Source organism: Odontesthes bonariensis, chromosome 5 (assembly GCF_027942865.1).
Source record: "Odontesthes bonariensis isolate fOdoBon6 chromosome 5, fOdoBon6.hap1, whole genome shotgun sequence".
Taxonomy (NCBI): Eukaryota; Metazoa; Chordata; class Actinopteri; order Atheriniformes; family Atherinopsidae; genus Odontesthes; species Odontesthes bonariensis.
In genome coordinates, this window is record NC_134510.1 from 10,320,149 (window position 1) to 10,346,342 (window position 26,194).

The following is a 26,194-nucleotide window of genomic DNA, read 5'->3' on the forward strand; positions in this document are numbered from 1 at the left end:
GGCAGGGAGGAGGATCCAGCTTAAACAGAATGTGGCGCTGAGTGTGGCCCTGGGAATGATGGCACTATGATATCTATCTATTGGTAGCTGCTCAGGGAGTTTCCGCTGTCAGGCCAAGAAAGACCTGGACCTGATGAACATATTTGAGGGAAAACAGACACCAGAGGAGAGGTGTGCGTGTGAGAGAGAGCGAGACAGAAGGAGTGAAAGTGTGTTTACAGTGGAGAAAGAGAGGAAACCAGTGTGCGTTTGACAGCTTGGACTGAAGCCAGAACTACTCAAAGTGAAGTCTGGACTGATTTCAACAGCTTTCAGATGAATTGTAACCAACTTAACTCCAGCAGAAAGAGCCTGTGTATCCTGGTTCAGATGTTTTAACATCAAAGTAGCCAGCTTCAACTTAACAAGCTTTAAGAGTCGTTGGACTTCTGGCTTTGTTGTAATACATCTAGTTATTTGAGACTTTGTGGCTTTCATGCTTGATGACCTACGTGGTTTTTAGATTTACAAGATTAATGGAGCCTTGGATGCCACAGTGGCCCAAGAAGTTTTTTTTTTTGCCAGAACAAGCCACCAAGCCTATTTTGCCCGCTGAGCTGTATATCCTATAGTTAAATAAACCATCTGATATATGCTATTATTGTAGAATTTACATGAAATCAACAAAGTTTGGATAATGCTCTATTTAATAAGCCCTTGTGAATTATGAAACCAGCCATGTAAAGGTTATAGTTTCTCTGTCTCTGCAATTATTTAAAGAGAAATCAAAAAAAGGAAAAATCCAGTCTGGGTGGGACAGGTCCACATACTCTTTCTTGAGTTTGTATTACGATCACATACATGATTTAACAAAAGTCTCAAAGTCGTGAATTTTATTAAGGCATTTTGAAAACTACATTTTATTATTTTAAGCACCATGTAAAAAAGTGGTTAAAAAACTTGTGGTCAAGCAGCAGTCAGATGTAAAGCAAATCTGATCCAGTTTTCAGCTTTAGAAGAAAATGACTTCAACAGCAATGCAAATAACTTTCATGAAGATAACGTGCTGGTGGTGCTAATTCTTCATTTCTGCGCTGTTACACCAGAAGAAGAGGGTGAGATTAAAACGGATGGAAAAAGTATGAAAAAGAAGATGGAAAGGCTGTGTGCTCATATGAACCCGAGCAAAGTTGGACTTTTCTCACAGTCCTCCTCTGCTGCCATTTCTTATCTCTCCAGCGGACGTTCAAGTCTGATGCTTTAAGCAAGTCACGATTTCCACTGCACTTTGTTTTCATCTATAAAAAACATGTCTATTTCAGCTTCCAGGCTCTATGATACTATGTGTCACTGGCAGCAGCCCTTAATAAGTCATTTATTCTCTTAATATGGGGAAAAGTTCCCCCGAAGCAGTAGAATAATTATGCCACACAGTCAGTAGTTCAGGTTTGACAATAAAACCAATAAAACAAGTAAAACAAAACCATAAAACATCTAATTACTTAGAGGCAGAGGCCTGACTGGGTATGAGACAAAGAATAAAAGATGCGTCTCTTATTTCATGTTTGGGTCAACAGTGGAGACGTAAGCTGAAATTAATTGTAATGTAAATTGGGTTTCCTTACCTTGAGAACACACAATTGAATTTTTAATAAAGAGAATAAAGTTGGTACTGTGGCTCACCTTGGTCTTCTAAATATGAGGCCATACTGCTGGCAGGCCAGGCCCACGGTGGGGGTGTAGATGATGGGCATAAACCTCTCAACGTCTGAGGTTATCAGCCGATAAAACAGCTTCTCGTTGCGGTCCTGGAGCCCCATCAGGAACACATATCTGAGAGAGCCAGAACACAGCTTGTTAATCGTTACAGTCCTGACAATCTTGAAGATGATGCCTGTTGAACTGAAGAGCAGCTTTTAAAGTCGGATGGTAAATCCTCAGTCTGAGCCGCAGGAAAAATGAGAACGAATATGTGAGTGTGCCCACGTGGGTACATGAAAGATGGATAAAATATCGCAAACCATGTGAGAGTAAAATCCCTGAAGTGGAAAATGTGAGAAAACACAAAGCTCGAAGAAAAGAATGCTGCTCTGCCATTTAACAACGACAAGCAAGGGCTTTTTTGCTTATGTTCCAAATGACTGAAAAAAATACACAGGATAAAAATCAGCACTCAGATGGCCGACACAAGCTCTTTGTTCTGAAGACTGATTGGGAACTGAAGGTTTGCATATGACATAAATTAAGCAGTGCACGCCAGAGAGGGCCCTAGTTCTAATCAGAGAAGTTTCCATAAAGCCTAAAGCACAAGATGCCTCTTGTTGAGGGGATAAAGAGCGTGCACACCCTCTCTGCTACAAGTCAGGCCACAGCAGCTGCACAATGCATGGTGTCCACAGTTGCTCTTAAGGAGAACTGCTTTCATGTTGGTGTAACAAATTTACCTTCCGTCATATGCAATACAATCACATGAATCACACCAAAGACCCAAATATGCTGCGGTTTTTAGCTGTTAACAAACTAACTTTATCAGCTGGGGACGACCTGACCATGAATAATAATAAAGAAATAAGATGGACTTTGTTCTTTTGTTGGGTTCAAGTGAAATACTGCAATGTAAATGCTTAAAGATTTCAAGCACTCAGAGATTAGTGGTATAAAAAAAACGTAGTCTGTGGTTTCTTACTCACCGAGAGGAATGTCTGTATCAGTGGCTGATCACAGCTATATACAGTGTTTCACTCTTCAGGGAGCAAACCAAGCAGTTTCTAATGTGGAGAGAATTTGTTTCTTTGTAAGCCTCTTAAGGTACAGCATGAACCCCTATTCAGGATGAGAAGCAAGGGGCACGTGTATTATCAGCTGATATCAAAGCTACAACAGTATGCTAATTCTTCCATCAGCTGACTGACAGAAAATGAGCCAAAGCTAACTTTATGATAGACAATAAATGATGTTCTGGCACTTTCAAACAAAGAAAGCAGATATCAAAGATCCCATTTTCAATTCAGGAGTTTGTATTTTTCTTTTGGTTTACCTGGAGAAGGTTTATTCTTCTCATGTTGTTCATTGCTGAACTTCTCGCCACCTTCTGTCTGAAATGCAAATATTAAGCCCCCCCTTCTTTAGGGCTCATTCTTTTCTCATTGGTTAACTAATTAACCAAAAATAACACGTGAAAGAGTGTAAAGCAGATAAAACATTTAGTCACTCCCTGCTGCAATGCTTTTATTTTATGTAAAGCACTTTGAACTGTTTGTACATGAAATGTGCTATATAAATAAATTTGATTTGATTTTGATTTATGTTGTGTGTCTGTCACTTCCTCCAAAAGTCAAGTTTGAATTAATCAGAATTCTAAACGTAATCCCTCAGATATACTCAAATGGTGGGTGTGGAACGTCCACCAAAACAATGCCACTGAGCCACACTTTTGCACATAAATCTTGCCGTCTTGGTGTTGGTCTTTTTATCAGCCTCTAACAAGTTGTAGCTGACTGTGCCTAATAACAGGCAGTCAGACTACGTTAAATGCCTGATGTCCCCGTTGCTTCACTTGGGTGGCAAGATGTGTCATTGTAAAGTAAACTGCTTCATACAAAGTCAACAAAAGGCCCTATTTTTGTTTGTAAAAACACCACTTCCTGGATTATTTCGTGTTGGGATTATCCTTTGCTTTGCTTTCTATTTTTTATTTTTTTTGAAAGGGGGAACTGATATTCAAAGTTCCCTCATTTTCAAACTGATATTTGAGCCTAGTGAAAGCCATAAATTATACAAATGCGATGTACATGATGATGGCATTGAGTAAAAGAGGAAAAGCCTGGACTGGATGAGGCATCACCACAGCACTGAGACCTTCCTCATTAAGCTCAGCAATGACCCACTCGCTGCTGCCGACTCTGGTTTACTCATCCTTCGTGACCTTTCTAACCCTAACCCTTTCTTTGACACCATCCCTTCTATAATCCCCCTTTTGACCACTCATCTCACCATTTTGGCATCAACAGGTCAGCTCTCTCCTGGTATCACTCCTACCTTTTCAATAGGAAAAGTAAAATCTCCTGCTCCCTTACAGCCCCAGTAAAACAAGATTATCTTTAAGGCTCTGTGCTTAGACCCCTTCTTTTTATCATTTATGTGCTCTTGCTTGGTCAGATTATCCATTGACATGATCCTATCTTCCGCTCCAACGCTGATGATACACAGCTTTAACTCCCGAACCAAACTATCCACTGAACTCCCATCCCACTCTCTGGTTAATTGGCCACGCGACATCAAAGCTCGGATGTCTTCTAATTTACTCAAATTAAACAGTAATAAAACAGAGTTCATGGTCGTGGCCCCCAAGGCTCTGCTAAGCAAGGTTGGAAAATCCCTTCCCATCTTCTGAGGTCCACAACCTTGACATCATTCTGGACTATGGCCTCACTTTTGAGAGCCAAATTGGCGATTCATATGAAAAACATTTCCACACTTCAACTTTCACTCTGACTCTTAGGCTTAATCACCAAAGCCTCGGGTTCCAATATGTCCAAAACTCTGCCACCAGGGTTGTTATTCACCATAACTGTCTTCCAGTCAAGTCTCCTATCCAGTACAAAATTCTCCTTCTCCACTATAAATCCCTTCTTACCCATGCTCTTCACTACATCTCTGAACTGTTATACCCTAAGAGCCTAATCTGGAACCTCAGATCTTCTAACACTGGCCCACTCTTTATTCCAAACACCAGACTGCAAACCTACAAAGACAGGGCTTTCAGTGCGGCAGCCCCAACCTGCTGGAATGCTCTTCCTGCTATATATATTAGCAGAGCCTCATCCTTGGACATTTCCCGAAACATCATCTGTTCATCATCATCAGATCATAGATAGGAGTTCTGCTCTGTCAGCAAAGCTACAATCTAACATAGCTTTGCTTATCCACCAAGCTTGGCATCAGCTGAATGTCATTAAACATTTTATCAGTTATTATCAGTTCACTCTGGCTGTTTTTATCTTGTTTAGTTTTTTTGTGGAAAGTGTCCTCGGGTCGCTTCAAAAAGGTTTTTCTTCTTTTTCTTGGACTTTTTGCTCTGTAACTCTGCAGACCTTAATACTCATGGGGAAACATCTGCATGACCTCTTCAAAATGAATATTAGCTGACATATGACATACTTATTCTTACTCTTATCTTTATGCATTATGCTTTCACACGAACATTCAAGCTACATTGTGACAAGTTAACGGATTTCCCTGTGTACAATGGGTGGAGAGGCCCTTAAAGAATGGAAGAGTAAAGAAATTGAGCTGACAGCTGGGTTCTGCCCAATGCAAGAATAAACATTTGACATTGTTCTTTCCATATTTGATATAACCTCGCTCATTTGTCACTTTGTCAGTCATCAAACATAACTGTAAAAATGTTTCCGCCTCAAAGCCCGACTAATATATGTTTCCAATCATTTCATGTATGCTAGTAAACCCTAAGGGAGATTTTTTCTTTATTCTTAACCTTAAAAGGTGAGGAAACAAGAATAAATATTTCCCACAGCTCAGAATAGCAGGACGCCGGCCGACTTACTGAACACTGTGTTTCCTTCTAAGTCTACCCAGTGAGGCAGCCAGGGCGTTATCTATCTTTCTTAATCAGTCTTAGCAGGAAGGATCAACCTGCTCGGGTCTGTCGGGCGGTTTTTATGCCGGTTTCTGCTTTCTACCAACCTCATTGCATGTGAAGTTTCCCTTTGGCTGCACTATTTTTTTTTCGGCTGCAGTATTTTAGTTGGCAAACCCTTGGAGCGTCAGCTTCCTCTAATCACAGCAGATACTTATGTGACTCCATCAACTTAGAACATAAAAGCATGAGCATTGCTGTGCCGTTGCCTTCACCACTGTTGCAAAAAATTCTAAATCAAAACAAATTCCACTAATATATTCTTTAAAAAGTGGGAGTAGCGTGTCTGATTAAAATAGAGTGGCAAGCAGTGAAAGTTTTGAGTAGCAATTTTGATAAATAAAGCACAGCATCCAGCAGTCAGTACCAAAGAAGGACTGAGAGTTGGGGAGCAGACGTCTGTAAACAGAGCAGTTGAGTCGTTACAGACAAAAAGCCTAAAGCTGGAAAGCACTTAGGCCCAAGAGACAGATTGTCAGTGACACCGATAGGGCATGGGAATAGCAGTTTTTAGACTGTTTTAAGATGCTGATGCTGTGTCATTGCTATGCTTGTAATGCTAACAGCTACAAGTTAAGCTTAACTGTGAGGTGGAGCTTTTGTTTTGGTCGCTGAGAACATTTTAAAAACAAAGGAAAGAGGGAGCAGATAGAGAAATGGTGGAAAAGGAGAACATTGATCGGATAAATAAGGTTAAATCTGTGGTGTGGATGCAGATCTTAGAGCGCCAGGTAGCTGATCTGCCTCTTGTGGTTTGAAAGCTTCCAGGTGTAGGATCTCTTTCTGTGCACAGAGGAGCCGTTGAAATTGTAACATTGGTTGATGATAAAAGTATTAAGTCACTGTAGATACATCAGGAAGACATTTCTGGCTGTGCTCATCTCACCTGTCCAGGTCGTCTCGCTTCATGTCATAGTTCTTGAGCACTCGGAGCAGCTGGACATCCTGGCTGACAAAGCAGGGAGGCAGCAGGCCGTGGATCCCCAGCTGGAGACGCTCCTCCATGGAGAAAGCCATGTCCTGCAGGCAGACACAAATCACTGTCAACTTCTGTCATCCACCACCATGATAACACGTGAAAACACCCCTACTGCTGATGAATGTCTTGCTTCAGAGAACTTAAGCCACAGATATGTCCCTCTTGCTACTGAAGGGAATTGTCCTTTGACTGCTGCCCGTGTTTTCTTAGCTAATTTCAAGCCTGGAAGAAATGACGGTATTTACATGGAAATAAGTACGTCTTGACAAGCCCATATCCCAATTTGTTTGCCAAGTAGCCAAGATCAAATAAAGTTAACAGGTACAGTAACAGGAAATACATCTACACACTATTCCCCACTATGGCACAGCCAAAACAAGTTGTTTAAGCACTTAAGTAAAGCACCTTCTGCAGCAATGACAACCTCACAAGTGCAGAACATGTTTGGAGGTTTCCTCCATTTATTTTGGTGGAGTCATTAAGACCAATCAGGTCTGGTGGAGGACATCGGTGCCATTTTTAGGTTCGTGTAGATATCCTCAACTACATTCAGATTCAGACTCTTGGAAGGTAGGGTTTACAGACATTTCTCCACATCTCATGCTTGGTTTTCACTTGGGTGCCCCGTCACAGGTAAACATCAGTCACGTGGTGGCGGCAGCCAGAGGACCGCTGATAAGTCGAGCTCAGTTACCAGTGCAACATCACAACATCTGAATTCTTACCGTATCAACATGAGACGTTTTCGGTCTGTTTCAAATAGACCATCAAAAAACCCTCAATCGAGTTGTCTTTATTCTTTGTGACTGAGATAAACTGTGTGTAGGCAGTGTCATTTTACAAGGAGTCTGAAAAAAACAACAAAAAACGAGGAAATGTGGTCTTAAAACCTTTGGTATGCACTGTGTGTTCAACACCAGGCTAGGCCTCATCTCAGGGAATGTCACGGGTAGGTACACACACTCAGTGGAGGCATGCACACACCTGTTAAACGAGGCTTTTGGCTGGTCTGAGTGGTTGATATGACACGCACTGGAATTTTGTTGATGAATCTCAGTGGAACTCTGAGATCAGATTAGTCTCGCACTTAAAAATCTTGAAGCATTCTTTTCTAAAACTGCTTCTTTACACTTGAGCAAATTTGCAGAAAATGCACTCACGGAGCTCTGTGCTACTGGAAGTTCTTGTTTGCAGTGAAAAGGCAAAGTAACAGGCAGGTAAATGATGTTGTTTTGATTCATGAAAAAAAGATTTATTTTCCTGCTCAGAGAGCAATATAAATTGTAATCAGTTGTGGTACAGTATTGCTATCTAATTTGAACTGTGAACAAATAAATATTTAGAAAGTATAAACAGATCCTTTCTGTTCAAACAGTCCTGAGTTACAGAGATGCCTGTCGGACAAATCCAACGATGCTTGCTCTCAGAGAAGGGCGCTCGCAGCCAGTCTGTGTTCAGAGAAGCTGCCGTTTGCTCCCAATCCGGTGTGATGTCCGCTTTCACAAACGCACACTCTCAAAAGCACACACAAAAAGGCCCAGACTAATACACTTTGACCTTTGCTTTGGCTTTTATCTTGCGCACCCCTAACCTCTGAAGGGGAATTCTGAAAAACACGCACACGTGCGGTGTCAAAGTTGTAACCCAGGTTGTAAATCACCTTTGACATGGGATGTTATTCCAGAGAGGAGTCAATGATCTCACTCAGAACAGGTAACACACCTCAAAGCGAGATCAGGCAGTGTTGCCAGTGAGCCTGAGGCTCTTAAGCCTTGTGGATTGGAGGAAATCTTCTCACTCCGCATGAACAAAGCAACAAAGTTACTTGTTGCAACAGAGTGAGAATGACGCTCACCGGAGATGGAGCTCCAGTTAACAGAAGATGTCACGGCAGAGGAGAAATAGCAGAGAGGAGACCAGCGTTTAGAAATAAAGCTGCTATTTCTTTTCAAAACCTAAAGAACATGATCTGAGGAAAACAGACTTATGACTCACAATTTGACCTCAGCTAATACTATCAAAATTGTACTGAATACAGACTGGTTTTAGTCGTTTAGTCGTAGTTTTAAAGTTTATTACCTTTTACTTTCACTATAATTCAACTGCTAAAAGAAGTCTTTTTCTGATGTCGCAATAATTATCGTGACATCAATGGAAGAAGCTTTTGGCTGCAAAAATTACACAGGCAAAATATGGACGTTGTGACAGCCCTAACAGAGACATTTGTGAGTTGTGCTAAAACACATCAGATCAATTGATCATATGAATCCAGCTGAATCTACTAAAAGACTTGTTCCAGATCTCCATTTTATCTAAAGACCAGATTATCCGCGGCACAGCACCTCTGAAGAACAGGACGGAGAAATGAAAGAAAGAAAAAAAAGATTTATCCCCGAAAACACCCACAACAAGCTCGTCCATGTTGCCAGACCAAGGCCATATTTAAACCTGGAATATCATTCTCTGCTATTGAGCGTAAGTGAGGCATGATACTCTGGCCATTCTCAGGCCTGTCTACATCCATGAAAGTTTAGCGTCCCATGAAAGTTTAGCGGCCCTCGGCCTGAACATGCCAGCAAACGCTGCTGACCACTGAGAGAGAAGGGAGGCTGGACTGTTAATGTGCGCTTTGGTTCCCACACACGGACGCCTGGCCCCAGCCAGCACCATTTGGACCAGGACCGTTGTCACATTACAGACTCAAAGAAGTTAGATTTGTGAAAAAGAAATCGGATCAAAACGGAACACAGACACACTTTGAAGACTTTTTAAAGTTTGCATACCTTTTTAATAAAAGAAAGAAAAAAAGCTTAGAAAGCACAGAAAGTGCAGATTTTAGATTTAATCTAATTGATTTTTTTAACAATAAGAACAAGAGGGAAACCAAGTAAAACATGTAATTTCCCCCTTTGGCAGAACATCTGAAAGATGAAGGTTTTGTGTTTGTTTGTTTTTTTTACTGTCTGCAGAACAAGCTCGCAGAGATTACTGCAGGCTGTGTAATTACAGATGCTGACACTGTTTAAATGTCAATTCACAGAACCAATCTTAGTCATTTAGTTGACAATATTAAATTTAGGGCTGACTGTCAAAAAAAAAAAAAGAAAAGGCATCAGTCAAACACAAGGCCAGATCTGTCTGCCGTTAGATGAGGCCTGATGCAGTCTATACTTAACCAACCTCAAAAAGACAGAAGCAGCTCTGAATTACAACCTTCCTCGAATGTGAAAAAATATTTTCTGTGCTCCAGAGAGCCATCTGTTTGCGACAGACCCGTGCGTTTGGAACTGCAGCTGGCCCACCGCTGCTCGGCTGTCAACGGGAGCTAGACATGGAGGGACGAACGGCAGAAAGGAGCCTTAAAATACACGGGGCCAACTGGGCTTAATGCGAGGCTCTAAACACAGACTCTCACTGCTCTTTCATTAGCCGAGATACGCTCACAGAGAGCTGACTGCATACTGTGTAGGTTTACAGCGAGAGCAGTAGCTGCGTCTGGTTTATTGGGCATCGATTTGAAAAAGAAGCAGGGACTTCTGAAAGAAAACACACCTTATTCGTGTTGACTTGCACTTCCTTTTTCGACAAACAGCTCTCTCATTGCACAGATTAACTGAGCAGATTTGCACACAAGCAACACTATAATTAGCCCCCATAATTCTATGTTGACGTTTCACTTTTCCAGAGCTTTTCCTGCTCTCAGGCTTTTCACGTTTGATTTTTCACTCCCTGCTGCAGATTTTAAACCTGGGAGGAGTTTTAAAAGACAAAAAAAACCCATGGCTTCATTTATCACTGGCTAAATGACTTAAACTGAACACACCTAACAACATTTGTTACCTTTGATGCAGTTGGATGCTGTGTTTGGTAGAACAAAAAAAAAAATGCAGCTGCAACTTTTATGTTCACAGAACTTGCTAAGTTTCAATTTACAGACCAATCAATCACCATTTTTCCCCCTAACTTGCCTTCAGACTTGAATAAAATCATTACCGGACATAAGAGCACACTTCCCAGCATGCACTGTTCGAGAGCTAAAACTCCCCCAGAAACTAGTTGTTTGTACTTGCCTGCTGGTAATCTTCTGTATGTCTTATTTTAAAATAATATAGTTGTTTCTTTTTAAAATCGTACAATAAGAACTAACCAAAATGAAGGTTGCTGTTGAACATACTCTCTGTCCCCAAACAGGAACAATTGAACAAAGGAACTTGGAGCAGCCTTGAATCTTGCTGTTTGTAAATGACTCTTTAAACCGGTAAAATGTGAAAAAAGAAAAAGAAAAAGAAGGCAGCAAGTGTTTTAAACGGCTGATTCTTCTTCCACTTGGACCTAACTCGAATACATCTCAGGCTGAGAGAAGACTTCTTGGTTCGCATAATACAACGAGGCAGATAAATGCAACATTGTTCGATAGAGATAGCAAAATCTGAAGTTCATACTATCAGTTCTTTGTATATAATCAGATAAAACATCATAATAGCAGAGAGTCAGGCTATGTGATTGATAAGGATCCATTAGTACGGACGCTTGTACTGTACCGACAGTGGTTGTCCATTTTGGCTGAAATCAGTTCTTCTAGTGAAGTCTTTTTGCTTTACAGTATAAGTCCCATTCACTCATACAGCTCTTTTTTTTTTAAATACTTCACCCACACACAGGTGGATGCATGGGGCGATGTGGTTTCTTTGACAGGGGACATTTCGACTTGTGGACTGAGAAGCAAGCGATCAAACTGCCATCTTTTGCCTCTACCTCCTCAGCCACTATATCACGAACATTCTGCGCTGCACTTTTGCCCTGTGGATGACTTACGATTTACAGTGTAGATAAGTGTAAGAATTTAAAGTTGGATATACACTTCACCATATATCACAGCCCTTTAATGTGACTGAAAGCAAGCATGAAAACAATGCCATGCTTCATTAAAAATAATTACCAACACAGCTCAAAGCCTGCAAGTCTAACATATGAAACAGATACTGTCTATAGAGTCTGGCCCAAAATGGCCAATAAACATTCCAATCAAAGGAGCAGAAAGCTTGGTCTTCCAGAGGGGGAAATCCTTTGCCATGGAGTGACTTTGTGATTAAGGATACGGCTCATGAAGTCAGGGCTGAGCAGCAGGCACGGAGAAAGAAAAGGGTAGGGGCTGGTGGTTGGGAGGGGTGGGTGAGGGAGTTTCATGACCAGGAAGATTAGCAGTGCACGCTTCAGAGAGTTTGGCTGGGAAAGCGTGGGATCTGTTGACACCGTTTTGACATCTCTTTGACTTCTTTTGCATGAATATTGGCTTTGCGATGCCCTTGCCCTGTGCATTTAAAGAGAACTTTCAATCTCTTTCACTCCGAGGTCCGGTTATCTTTTAGTCAACATGTCTGTCAGGCGGCAAGGTGAAAAATAATGGTGATTAAAGGAAAAGTGGAAACCTTCATTTTACCACTGAGAAATCAAGATAGTCTCTCACCAGCCTAATGTGAAACGGTGCATTCGACGTTCGATATGTTCTCGTTAGAGTTGGAAAAAATGCATAACCTGTCTTCATACAATGTACACAGCACTGACAGCTTGTTAATTCTACCAAAAGCCCCAGCTTGGTCGCAAAGGGGAGGCGAGAATTTAAATGAACATGCAACATAAATCCTAAAAAGAACAAATCAACGTTTTTCTTGGCTGCAAGTTTTGGTTTATGTTCTTCAAAAACAAATTATGGTGACAAACGAACACACTGTGCCACATATCCAAAACCAAAACCTCACTAAAAAGAACACACACACATGCGTATACACATAAACCATCCCTATGTTTGTTTGTCTGAATACAGGTTTCAGGATGCTTGACGGCTGTAATGCCTGCTCTTTCCCATAGGGAGGCCTAAACTGGGCTGGGTAGGACAAACCCTAGAAAGGTTCCACATGGCGCTGACCACATCTGAAGTGCCCGCACCCTGTGCCAACACATGTGATGCCCACAGCTCCATGTTCCAGAAGCCGGTGTAACCACCTAAACCTGTAATCTACCCACTGGGCAGTGCCAACCCTTAACCTCGGGCTGCTGCCATGCCCACCCCAAAGCACTCAGCAGAGAGAGGAAACAGCTAATTAGTTCACCAGATGGTCAAACAAGACAGATGAAAGTACAAACTGATAAAATGCCTTTCTGTTCTTCCCAGGAAGTTCAAAGGGGTGGTTTGCAGTAACTTTTCAGTGTGAAGATTTAGAAACTTAAACATTCTGTTCCCTCAACCTTTTAATCTTCTATAGCCACAGCCACAGCCACATACAGCTTTGTCTCACAGAAAGTTTGTATGTGGGCTGACAGTAAGGGCACTCCCTTCTTTACAGAAATTCCTTAATGCCATCGGAGTAAAGGGCTTCTTATTTCTGTAATAACTCTGTTCTAAAATCTTTCTCACTCACGATGTGCCCTGAACAAAGTGTGTCAAAATTTCACTTTATGTGTGAAAAGTACGAGGGTAATCCGATGATATTTCCAACAACACGAGGAGAAAAAAAACTTCAAAGTTCTGTGCTGAAATAAGTTGGCAGATTCAGCAGTCATGCGGCCTGACGCCAAAGGGCCACACAGGTCAGAGTGCTTGTTGGCTTATGAAAACAGATGTGTCCTCTGAGGGCTCTGGAGAAGCAGTTAAGATATGAGAGATGAACCCCTAAAGAGTAGAACTGACCCAAAACCTTCAGAGCTTTGACCTTTACCATGGAAATCCACATCCAAATTGGTATTTGATTTGTCAAGAATATCAAGCATCTGGATACAATCGAATATAGAATATATATATAGAATATATTTAAAACAACGATGATAACATCTTTGGCAGCTTTATGGCATGATTTGGCATATAATCACTTCATCTTGAACATGAACAGGATACAAAAGATTATTGCAGATTTTAGAGGACTAAGAATAAGCCAAAAACTAAAACTATCGCCATCCTGGGAGAAAAGGCCGAGGTGGTGGAGGAGGACAGATATTTGGGTGTTCACCTGGACAACAGATTGCAACACAAGAATGGACAGAGCAGACGTTACTTTTTGAGGGGGATACGTTCTTATGAATTTTGCAGCAAGCTGTTGCATATTTTATTAGTCTGTGGTGAATAGTGAAATGTTCTTTGCAACCTATCTGCTGGCACAGCAGCACCAGTGCCAGTGACTCAAAGAAAACAAGAGTTTCTTCAGTCAGAGGCTTCTTCAGCTCTGCTACAATAAGGGCAAGCACAGGAGGTCATCCCTAATGATGTCTTTAAAAGCAAATACTTGTTATTTTTTGTTAAGTTTAGTTTTGTTTTTAGCAGTATATGCAGCAACAACATAATTTCCCTTTTTGGATGAGCCATTATGACCTCATATGGGTCTGCTTTCACCTCTCAGGCCTAAGGTTTACTTTCAAAACATATTCGGCTAGTGACTGCATGAACTATCTGTAAGTCACAAGCTAGCTTCAAAATATCTGGAGCTATTATAGTTGGTAAATCAAACTCTTGCATAAGCCTGGCAGAAGATGCATAAAAACATCTCATCCATCATGAAAACTGTCCTTTGCAGTTTTTTTAAAAAATCAAGCTGCCTCGTATGGTAAAATCTGTTGTACATCCTCCTAGGGGCAAGATGCTCTCCTTCCATCAGCAGATGTGTCATCGTTATATTTTCATATAGATGAAAGTACAGTGGTACGGTTTTGGAAAATTCTCCAAGGAATCTTTTATGGTAGAAAGAGTTGAATGCGATGTAGATATTTTTCCTGGCAGAGGCAATTAAATGTATAAAAAAAATGAAGATACCTTAAGAATTTCTTTAATGCAGCTAGACTACAGTGAAACACCACTCTGATAGTTTGTTTATCTATTTACCCCAACCACATTCACGTCCACCTTTGACCTCATCGTGATCGCTACAGCCACTGGAGGGCTGTAGTCAAAAAATCATAGAAAATCTTGTGCAAATTACTCATATGATGCTCATTTTCACAGGAGAAGGGTAACTCACTCCACATTTGTGAATCCTTTTACAAAACTGTAACATGTCAGAGGTTGAATTTGTCAAAACTTGTCGAATAACTGACATTGATTCAAATTTGACTAATGTATAAAGGAATGAGCAAGGACACACAAGTGGAACATCAAAATACAGACAATCCTCACAATGGAAATTACATATTCTCTTCTCTCAACACTTTTTCCAATAGAAAAGCTACTTGTGGTTTCTGGGGCTAAATGACTGGTCTAGTTTAACAATTGATTCAATATGCTGACACAGAAAAATACTTGGACAAAAAAGTTGAAACCTCAAAACCCTTCCAAAATCCTGAGAAAACTTCAAACTGACATCGTCCCACACAAAGCCTTGGCTGATTCAGCTTGTGAGATTGCCACATCGGACAAGAGGTGAGGAAATTCAGTCTTACAGCCACCTACCCTCAAAAACACAGATTTTGTTTTCTAAGAAACATCTGTCGAATATGTCGAAGGCCGCCTAACTCCGCGTCTTTCGAGTTTGTTCTCAGAGCTTGTGAATGTAAATGCTCTTTGCTCTGGGATTACCAAACCCCACTTAGAGCGACCCGAGCCTGACATGACAGAAAGGCCTGTCTCCACTGAGCCTCTCTCAGCCGCAGTTTCATATCGGACATGGAGACAAAAGCCCGCAGGTCATTAACAGGGAGAGGGCTCAAATGCTTGGCACCGAGATGCGGCCTGGCAGACTAGTGTGGCCACAGAGCACTTCTCTATTCAAAGCTTTGTGGGAGAAGCGAAGCGTTCTTTTCAAAAGAGGGGCAACCAAAGCACTGCAGAACATGGCCTTCTTTTACATTTTGTTTCAGTTAAAGTTATGGACAGAGGTAATGTAAGGTGGAAGCCATCTGTACTGTTTCCCCTAATTTATCTGTCTCTAAACATGATAACGCATATTTTAAATAAAAGTTCAAATTAACATTTTTGTGGTATATAAACTCAAAGACTACAAACATAAAGTCAAATCACATCATAGTAAGGGACGTGTACCACATCAATCAGTACAAAATGCTATAAATGCAATTAGGTGATTAAAAATGGGAAATGCAGATCTTCAGTAATCCGGATAATGTGGCTGGGAGGCGGATTTTTTGCTTATTTCGACTGGCAAACCCCTAGTTCACAAACTTCAGTGCACTTTTTTCAGATCCTGGTTGGGGCTCAAAAACGTTGCTTTGGAAGAATTACAAATAAATCATGGTTTGAACTAAAGTACATTATCTTCACTATACGATTTTCACCTTCATGGACACCATTTTACAGGTTGCCATAGTGACGTGTAAACACAACACGTCACAAAAACGTTGGTTAGGGTTAGGAATCGAAACTACGCAGTCAGGGTTAGAAACTGATCACAGTTAGGGATAAAAAAAAAAAAATGCTCTCATGGCCACTAGAGGCTGCATATTCTTTGAATGTAATTGTAGTCCATATTTGGTTGCATGAACAAACACCACATGGGCCCATTTTGGGGAGGAGGACAGTTTCGGGAGTAGAGAGAAGACACAGATGAGCCATGGTTGGTAATCTAATGTTAAACTGTGTTAGTACGCAGGCTAAATTTGAAAGATGGCAAAGCTGTTACTTTTTTCCATCCATCCATCCATCCATCCATCCATCCATCCATCCATCCATCCATATCCGCTCAATCAGGCGAGAGGTAGAATACACCCAGGACAGAGCGCCAGTTTTGCTAAACTTGCAGGACAGCTGTGATATTTGGCATTCAAATTTTTTTGGAGCTCATTTCCACAAGTATTGAATTTATTCTAGACTACGGCTTCATTCCAGTCACTTCTGATATTTTTGTCAATTGCAAGTTTGCCCCACTACCGACCCAGTGTCACTGCCAAACCATTTTCACAGATACACTTCAGCCGCGATATGTTCTCGAGATGTTCTGCAGGGTAGCATGAGAGTGTACAAATTCCTACTGCTTGCAGAGATTTTCCACCGAGGCGCCCGAGAAAAATCAGAGGGTTAGACAATGTGCAAATGCAGCAGTTAATCTCAGTTGAGTTAAATTAGGAAGCGCGCCCGCTAAAGACAGTTTCTGCTTCACACTCTTAAGTTGACCTGTATGTTGCTTTCCACTCACTCCCCACTGTACAATATTTGTGCACTTATTAGAAAACAGAAATAAAAACAAACTGTAAACTAAGATAAGATAGCATTTGTTCATTTATCTCATTTCCCGTTCTGAACTCTGAGATTTTTCCAATTCAGTGTCCCTCATGTGATTTGGTTTTCATGCCTGAACAATGCACGTGTTACAGTGTATGAGAATGGCACTATTGTGTATCTTGTATAATGAAATAACTTGGGGGGGGGGAAGAAGCAGAAAACCTTTGTACTGCCAGTAAAAAAAAAACAACAATTTCTTCAAAAGGTTGCCAGTGCAAATATTGACTTTTTAAAACCCTGATATGAATCTGTGGAGGGCTAACATTTACGTAACATTTAGCAGGACTGTGAGAAAGTCAGTGACTGTGATCCGTATAGCTGGATTCATTTCTGCCGGTGATGTCAACGCTCCACAAAACCAGCAGCTCCTCTGCAGCTGACCAAACAGGCAACGGCGGACTGCAGAGGTTCTTCCCATAAACACCACCATCAGCGCCATCAACTCTAACCCGCTATTACTGCCACGTGTTCTCCCCACACTGCACAGGGTTTGGAGACTATTACAGGAGGATGTGCAGCATACACGTCATAGCGCCCCCGTTAATCCTATCTCAGCAGACAATCGGGAAGACAGAATAGTGTTTAAGTCAGAGGAAAGCAAAGAAACGTGAAGACAGGGATTGAAAGCAGATAAACTTCTTGCCCTGAGGGTTCAGACATGCCCACGTAAACGTCTCTGTTCTTGCCTCCGAACACGAAATGTGCCCCAGAAATGAAAAGTCAGCTCACTGGAAACCAAAGCCTACGAAGGAGACTGGTATGTAAATATTGAGAGTCAGCAGAAACTGAATTAGAAACTCGCTATCACAGGAAGCCTCCTGATGAGTTCACTGGGTTGGCCGACGGTGACCCGCACTGGGGGAGGCTCTGGCGAACAGCTGGAGGAAAGAGTGAGTCATTTGCCTCCGTGCCTCCATCACCGCAGCAGTTTTTACAAATACACACGCACGCACGCATGACCAAACATACTGTACACACACAATGCAAGAACAGATTACATGTTAGAGCCGAAATAGGTTAAGATTCATAAACACACACAGCCATGCCAGGGCTTATTCACGCAGAGAAGATGCACTCACAGGTACACTCCCTGATGCTTCCTGAGAACACACACATACTGCACATAAAGCTCCATTAAACTCTAATTTGGAGGGGAAAAAATGTAAGCGGCGAGTCCATTTAAGCCTGCAGCAAAAGAGGAACCACACCCCATGATGTCTCATTGTCCAACGGCGCACCGGGCCGTCCTCTTGTTTTATCAACAGCGGCATGTGTGTCTAGACACTGTAAAAACAGCTGTTGTGGGTAAGAGAATGATATTGCAGTGGAATGACAGATTTATCCCACAGTTATCATAGCTCGGATTAGATGAGAAAAGTGATGCGGGGAGGAATGGCATTAAAAAAAGAAAAGAGTCGGAAAGAGGAAAAAAAAGAAAAGCAAGAGGCTGGAGTGCTTCTATGAGGTCAAAAACAGACTGATCAGGCCGCTGGCGTCTGGCTGGTGTGGCAACTGGTTCACTGGATATAATGGGCAATACTCACATATCCCCAAGTTCTTCATCAGCCAGCTGACCAGGATTGTTATATAACAGCAAAACTCCCAAAGCACTCACTCACCACCACCACCACACTGAGCTCAGCCTCTCTCTGGGGCTGCCACGTAGAGAAAAAGGACAGAAAAAGACCCATCGTGCAGCTCTGTCAGCCATACAAATCCGGTCTGATTAGACGTAAAAATATATCCACACTATCAGCAAACTATGGAGAATACTTTCCACATGACTAACCCTAACATGCAAGTAGATTTGTTTCTGCTGACATGCAGGGATTTACCACTCTGTCGTGATCTGTTTTGCTTCTCAGATTTATTCAGAATCTGCTTTTTTTTTTTTTTTTTTTTAGAGCATTTGTAATAAGCTCTCTCAGATTTGTTTAATTATCTAAATAGGTTTGATGTTGTGCTCACTGACAAGTCACAGCCACTTAGAGCTCAGTAGGTGGAATTAACCATTTAGCTAGTGCACGGAAGTAGTCAGAAGAGGATTAGAAATCCCTGTCTGCCCACACCGCAAAACGTGGCTGCAGCTCAACACAATATCCAAAAGTGTATTTACCTTTCTTTCCGTTACCCAATTCCCTAAAGAGATGCAGCTCACATCTTGCTGCATTATGACACGGACATTCGTCATCTCCTTACTTCACACGTTGTAATGATCCCACATTTTCTCACCACAGATTGTCACCCTACTGCGTTTTGGACATGTGGACAAATGCACCTTTCAGACGTTTTTTTAGATTTGATATACAGATGCACCTGTTTAAGAAATTTGACTGAACTAAAATAACCACCTCCAGATGAGCATATTTCTTTCATTCTGTAAGGAAGTAAGTGATATTGCTGACGAGCAAAAAAAAAAAAGCTTAAACACATTGACCTGACTCTGCTCATTTTGACTATGAGGACTTCAAGATGGTCCACTGACGCAGCACCTTCCTGACTTATGTGAACCAATCGGTAAACAGGCTTTAGTTTGTCCTGTTAGAAATGACATCTCAGCATAATAAAAGCATGATGCCCTTGTCCTCATGGGGAGCACCTGTGTTGTCTATATTTCTGTGTGTTTAGGGTTGTCAAGTGGGGCCACCACCGGTAGCACAGGAACAGAAGGCGAAGTGATGTAAAACAGAAAGAAAACTTGGTTAAAACAACCCTTTCAGTGCTACAATTTCTCAGAGTTTCTGGTGTCTGTACAAACATACAAAAAATGCAAGTTTACTGAAAATATCCAGAGATTTCTCGAGAATCAGCAGTTGATAGATGCTTGTGAAAGGAAAAGTCCCAAGAGAGTTCTGCTGGAGGTTAAAAACATACCAGAACCTTGGAGTGAGGGTTTACCAGACTCCTGCAGAACCCTCACAGGTGTTCCTCCCACACTGGGGGGGAGCTGTATCTGTGTTTAGAGGGGGCTTGGAAATCTCCCTCCAATATTACTGCAAATCATGACAATTCCTGTTTCTATTATGCCATCTTTGGAGGGGTGACAAGTGTTCGAGCAAGGAAGCAGGAGTGTGATGGAGTGACTGTGAGGACGGGCCGAAGAGGCCTCGGGAAAGAGACAAAGAGAAGGGTGTGGCGATTAGAACTGGGCTTACTTCTACAATGATTCACATCTGAAAGCTTCCACCTTGTTGTTAAATAGCATAACAGTGATTTTCAGCCTTGTGTAGGCAGACACTCGCAGCCCTGTAGATGAAGTATCTGTGTTTATTTAAACTTCATGATGTCACATAACAGCACTAACTATAGCGGCAGGCAAACCTTTGGCCAAAACCTCTGACAATGTGAATTTTAAAATTTCATTTTTCCTGCTTCTTTTATTTAAATTTTTTACAGCTTCTAAATATAAAAGATGATAGAACGTATTCTTGACAAGTATCCCAACTTGCAAACATTTTTGTAGCAGCAAAGGAGCCGTTTAGGTCTTGTTTTGAGGCTTTTTCTACCATTCTACCTTCAAAAAAGGGTTCTCTTTCTGCGAGACCACCGGATCATCTTCTGTGCATTGTTCTTTTAAGAAGAGATTTCCAAACCCTGCAGTTTGAGCTTCTGGAAGTAATGCAATGTGGATTTTATAAATAGTCTCATGCTTGCCTCTAGATTTAGCTGGTTTTTAATTGAACCCATTATTTCTTGTACCAGCAAATTGTTATTTGGCACAAATCCATAAGCATGATTAAATCTCCCCTGTGCATAACAGTTAAAAAGGTGTTCTTTTCATGAAAATCCATACCTTGATCAACGTGGCCAAAAAGTTTCATCTTTACATCATCATTCCCCATTTCTTGCTTCCAGAATAAGTATTTATGTTTTCGTTCGCTAACTTCTGGCACCGAAATTTGTATTGAGGACAGGGAAGGTCAGGAAAGTTCTTCTTCTGATGAGCTTTCCATGTAGGTTTTCTTTGTGCGGGTAGTGACACGCTCAGGAGTCGCAGCCGGGTCAATGTGTGGATATACAATGGAAATATGTTGAAGATGTCAATTATTGTTTATAAATTGAAAAATATATACTTCAAATTTCTTTAGCTGCTCCCCAATCTTTCAGAGATTCCCTGGAAATTACACAAGTAGTACTTGGTCTACCCACGGTTGAGAATCTGTAGTATCAAGGAAGAATCCTTTTCTTTTTTATGATGAGTATTTCTTATTGGCAGCTTCTTTCAAAATATTGGTGTTGGCCCTCAAATTCTTGTCCCACTCTTAAAGAGACTGAAAGAAAGAGAATGAAAACAGGTGTTAGGCCTCCGTCGTGTAGTCTTTACACGTTTCCTGTGCACAGCGGGGGCAGCCGACAGTTCGGTGACGTGTGCTGTGTTCTCAGGTGCTCTCACATTTTATAATAGAATAAGTGGTTAAGTGTGTGTTGGACGAGTGATAAAAGAAGAGGGGGGAAAAAATGAATGCATTCTTTCATGCCACTCTGTGCAAGTGAGCATTCATGCTCGCCCTCTTTTGAAACAGCGAAACATAGCTCCTGTGAATCCAAATCGTGGTGAGCACTGGGCTGGTTATTGTCCAACACAAATAATGATCCTAATGCTGAAACAAATGGCCCGTCCCTTTAAACACTCTCCAGGCTCCCCCAGAATCATTGGTCCTTTTTACTCATAAATTCTCTCCGTCTGTCCATCTCCACTCTCGTTTCTTAGAAAGTACACGAGAGGGAGAAGGTATGCGTTTGCGCCTCTTGTATCTGTTGAATGGGAAGTATCTCAGGCTCTGGGAGGTATCAGGATCAGAGTCGGGTCATTTCAGTTGTACACCTATAAAGGGTCCGCGTGCGAAACGCTCTTGGATTGAAATTCTGCAAGTGTCAGCTACATGTCGGGTCCACACTTTTTGAGCAGGCAGGTCCGATGGCATCACTGCACTCGTTGCTCTTAATGGCCATAGCAGACATCCTGCACTATATAAATTCCATAGACATCATCAATCAAATGGAAACAGCAGCAATATTAGAAAGCCATTTATCCTGAAACAGTTATCCTGCTGTGCAGAGCAGCCCCTTATATACCCCTCAGAGAAATTTGAGCTAAGCTGTGTCTCTGTACCACACCGCAGACTGATTCTAACCAGGCTTTAGCATATGGTGTGCTCACGATATCATGGTGATTGGTTCTTTTTGTTTGTTATTTCTAAATCACCATAAATTGGACATAAAATAAACCAGTTCTTTTTAAAAAGTGCTGGTGAATTTCTTATCTTTTTTTCTTTTAGTTCCAATGAGTTCCAATGAGTTTTTCATTTTGTTTTAAAAAATTGATCCATTTAAAGAGGCTTGTTTTTGGACCCCCGTCTGTTTAATGCATGTCAACTGGCATTTTGAAAAAAAGAGCGATGCTTTTTTTCTTTATGGTACCTCTTTGCTTTTTCTGTGCATAACTCGTTGGCCCTTACACACCAAACCAACAATCGGCTGTCAGACATGTCCTGCATGTCAGTGTCTTTTTTTCAGCCATTTCACCTTTTTGACTTTGCGAAAGAATGCACAAGGAGGGAGGTGGAAGTGAGGACAGAGAGCCAACTTTAACAGATCTCAAGCAGTCTCTTCACATTTGTCATCTTCGATTCTTCATTTTTTTTTCAACAAAGTGGCCATGTGGAGTTAAAAAAAAACTGATAATCACCAATCAAAGGGAGACCAGCTCTGTTGGACACAGAGCAAATGCTGTGATAATGTGTTATTTTCTTTGTTCAGATGCTGATGATGCGAGGAGCAGCCAGCAGGAGGACTCTCGTTGCCACTGCTTCTTCATGTCAGTTTGGTGTATAAGAGCCCCAGGGTTATGATTTGTGCTTTGGGTGTGAGAGTTTGATCATCTCATGTAAACTAAACATCTAATTCCACTCTAAAAGACATCAGTGTCATCAAAATGGGACAAGCAAGAAATCTGCCTTTCTATGCATTTGTGCCAGTTGCAGGCAATGTGTTGGTAGGCATGGTAACTGATTATATATAATTATATTATATATAATGATTCATAACCTTAAATGAGGCTTGTTATTCTAATGTTATAAATGGATGAACGCATGGATTTGGAAACTGCTCGGATTAGGGTAAAGTTTAAAATGAGAGTACACATTTTTTCCCTCAGTCCACCCTTGTTTGGCTTCACATACGTTATAAACCTTTAATGTTACAACAGTATGTGCATTCTGTGGCCACTTAAGTTTCACAACATACAGTTAGTAATTATCACTGAATCCAAGTTTTTACTATACTGGCCCTCCACATCTAAAACCCTTTGCAAAGGAGAATTCATTCTGTCCACACAGACTGTAGAGTCATTAAGTTAGTACAGGTTAAGTCACAAGATTACTTTAGCACAACAGCAATTTGGACCCATCAGCGAGGAACCTGACCTCAGCCAACCAAACAGTTCTCCTGCCAGTACACTGTGTTCATCACTTCCCCATTCAGCTGTGTGACATTCTCTGACCCACTATCCACAAATAAACATAAACCTCTCACAGTCCTGGCTGTTTTTTTTTTTTTACCTGCAGGGACATCCTGGGGATGAAAAAGCTCAATCACAGGTGCCTCTAAAAGTGGAGCCAGAAAAGCATGTCGAGTTTTTTTAGCCCAGCAGGCGGAACAAGTTTCACTGGAAGCCAGATTGTGTAACAAATGGTTACCAACATGGATTTAAATGTTGGCGAATGCACACAATGTGTCAAAAGCCTGTTGGGTTTGACGTATGTGCCAGTTAAACAGTTAGTATCAACAACCAGAAGACGGGAGAAGAGTTGGAAAGTTAGAGGCTTAGGCGTGACAGAGAGGTTCCGAGATGCGTCTTTTTCTCTTTGAGGGGAAACATAAATCCTGACAATAAACAAAAAAGACCAAAAATGTCTAAAACAGTCCTATTTGTATGCAGAGAGAACTCGAGGTTTATTTACCTGCTCGGCCTCGTGCTTACAGGTGTAGCGTTGATGTCTGGAAAACTTTGCAAAACCGGTTGTAAAGGAGTTTTTATGTGCATACTTATTTGCCTGGATGCATGTGAACGAATCTGCATGTGTGTGAGAGAAAAACAACAGCAGCATGTGTCCACTTGGCATACTGAGGGGAATCCTGAAATGCTCCAGAGCTTACTTCAGGCTGATCTAGACTACGTTGAAGGCTGTCTATCCCAGCTGTCATTGGGTGAGAGGCGGGGTACACCCCGGACAGATACGCCAGTCCATCACAGGGCCACACAGAGACAAACAACCATGCATGCTCAAACTCACTCCTGGGGACAATTTAGAGCCACCAATCAACCTAACGTGCATGTTTTTGGGAACCAACGCAAACATACGGAGAACATGCAAACTGAAAGGCCCCAGCCGGGAACCGAACCTGGAACCCTCTTGCTGTGAGGTGACAGTGCTAACCACCACACCAACATGCAGCCCGTCTCTGGAACTAAAGTGTGGAAAACAGCATATCAGTTTACACAGTCTCTGCTCAAAACAGGCCATGCGTATACTCGTCAAAGTTGAATAAAGTTATTTAAAAACACTTACATTTTTCTCTTATAATGCAATGTCATGCTGGATTGTAAAAGATCAACACTGGTACACAGTTCAAGGTGTTAAAATTTCACAATAAAGATCTGAAAAATGTTTCACCGCAACAAAAGCCTAGAGGGGCTATGATGAAATTCTTTTAACATCATCCTCTCGAGATAAGTAAGCTCACTTATTTTATAGGGGTGACGGGATAATTATGTTATTATTCCAAGATAACAATGATGGTTTTTTCCCAAGATAATGGGTTTATATATTTTTAGGTAATTATGCCTAATGAAGCTTGTTTTCCCAACTCTGCAAACAGTGATGAGCAGATCTGATGGGCAGAGCTGGTTTATATAAATGTTTACTAAACTCAGAGCAGCAAACAGAATTCAGTATGGATGACCTGACCTCATGTTAATCTTCCCAAACTGTCATGACAGCAATAATGAATAATACAATTAGGTGTTAACAGAAGAACTACTCATTTTTTCGAGCTCTTGGGTCTGTATGTGTCATGATCTAGAAAAAAAAAAGGCAATTTTCCTTAGAAAAACAAGACAAATGAACTTGTTATCACATGATGACGCTGTGTTAAGATAACAGCATCAACATAAATATTTGCAAAGCCGGTTCCAATCCCTTTTTTTGTTTTCTGCTGCAATAGCTTTTGTTGCGCTGCTGCTGATGTCCCAGCTCCTGTCCATCGTCATGACGGTGATGCTTGTGACATAATTATGTCAACTGCTAACACCGTTAATTAGGACCAAAAAAAAAGAGGCACGGTGGATGACTCTGAACCCCTGACATTCATGTAAGAGATCCCAAAAATCTAATTGCATCTTCCAGTACATTTTCATCAGTCATACTGGTCATTAATTCGATTTTGACTTTTCTCTCAACTGTAAATGGTTAGGGTTAGAACTAATGTACATGGTTTTGATTAGTTACTAAATGCATGGTCAGGGTTAGTAAAATATGCATTGTCACTGTTTGCGTTTCGTATTTCTTGTAACGTGACACTGCTCCATACAAAAGAATTGCCTACTATAACATTGTCATTGTGCAATTTATAACCCCTGAATTTTGAAAATACTAAGTTTTAAAACATGTGCATGTAATTCCACAGCAATTCTTTTTTTTTTTTACTTACATTAATGCAGGCCTGTACAAACATGTTACATTTAAAACCGATCATGAGTCACCGCTTTGACTCTCACATCTGGTATTGTAGGGTGTTTGCTACAGGATGGTTAGAATTTACAGTCCATTTCTAATCTTTACATTCTCCCTTTGTCCATCCTCCATAAAAAGCTTTGGGAATGTGTAGGTCTTATGAAACGCATAAAGTGGCTGTTGTAGCGGATCAGAAACAATGTCAGCGATAAGACCACACAATGCCTCATAAAACGACTCCAAGTCTCCAAGAGTTTTTACAGTGAATATCTCACAATAGCTAATCTTAATTTACATCTGTAAAAAAAATATAATATTCATAATAATAAGGCCAGATTCCACTAAATTAAAAACACACAATATGGAGTAAATTTAAAGGTTTGAATCTCTGTGACACTTTTTGTCCATGTATGCTCTCTTTTTTTGCATATGCTTGTCTACAGTGTGAGGCAAGCTGCCGCAGCAGGTTTCTCTATTGTGTCCAAAGCCTGTGGCAAAGGCCAGATGCCACCCCCCCCCCCCCCCGCCCCCCATCTGTTTCCTGCTAAAGTAGCAGCCATAGCAGGGTTCAAGAGGATTGCCCTGGTAATAAAGCCCTTTAAATCCATCCCTTCCTCTCAGGAGGA

General features: G+C 41.3%; 1 protein-coding gene across 1 annotated transcript in view; it reads right to left on the reverse strand.

Annotated features, from left to right (window-relative positions):
• me1 (malic enzyme 1, NADP(+)-dependent, cytosolic) overlaps window positions 1-26,194 on the reverse strand; it is an 87,440-nt gene that overhangs the window by 50,153 nt on the left and 11,093 nt on the right. The window contains exons 2-3 of the mRNA XM_075464889.1: window positions 6,525-6,658; window positions 1,663-1,812 (exon numbers count right to left, since the gene is read on the reverse strand). Of these exons, the coding sequence (XP_075321004.1) occupies window positions 1,663-1,812; window positions 6,525-6,658 (284 nt within the window). The remainder of the gene's footprint in view (window positions 1-1,662; window positions 1,813-6,524; window positions 6,659-26,194) is intronic.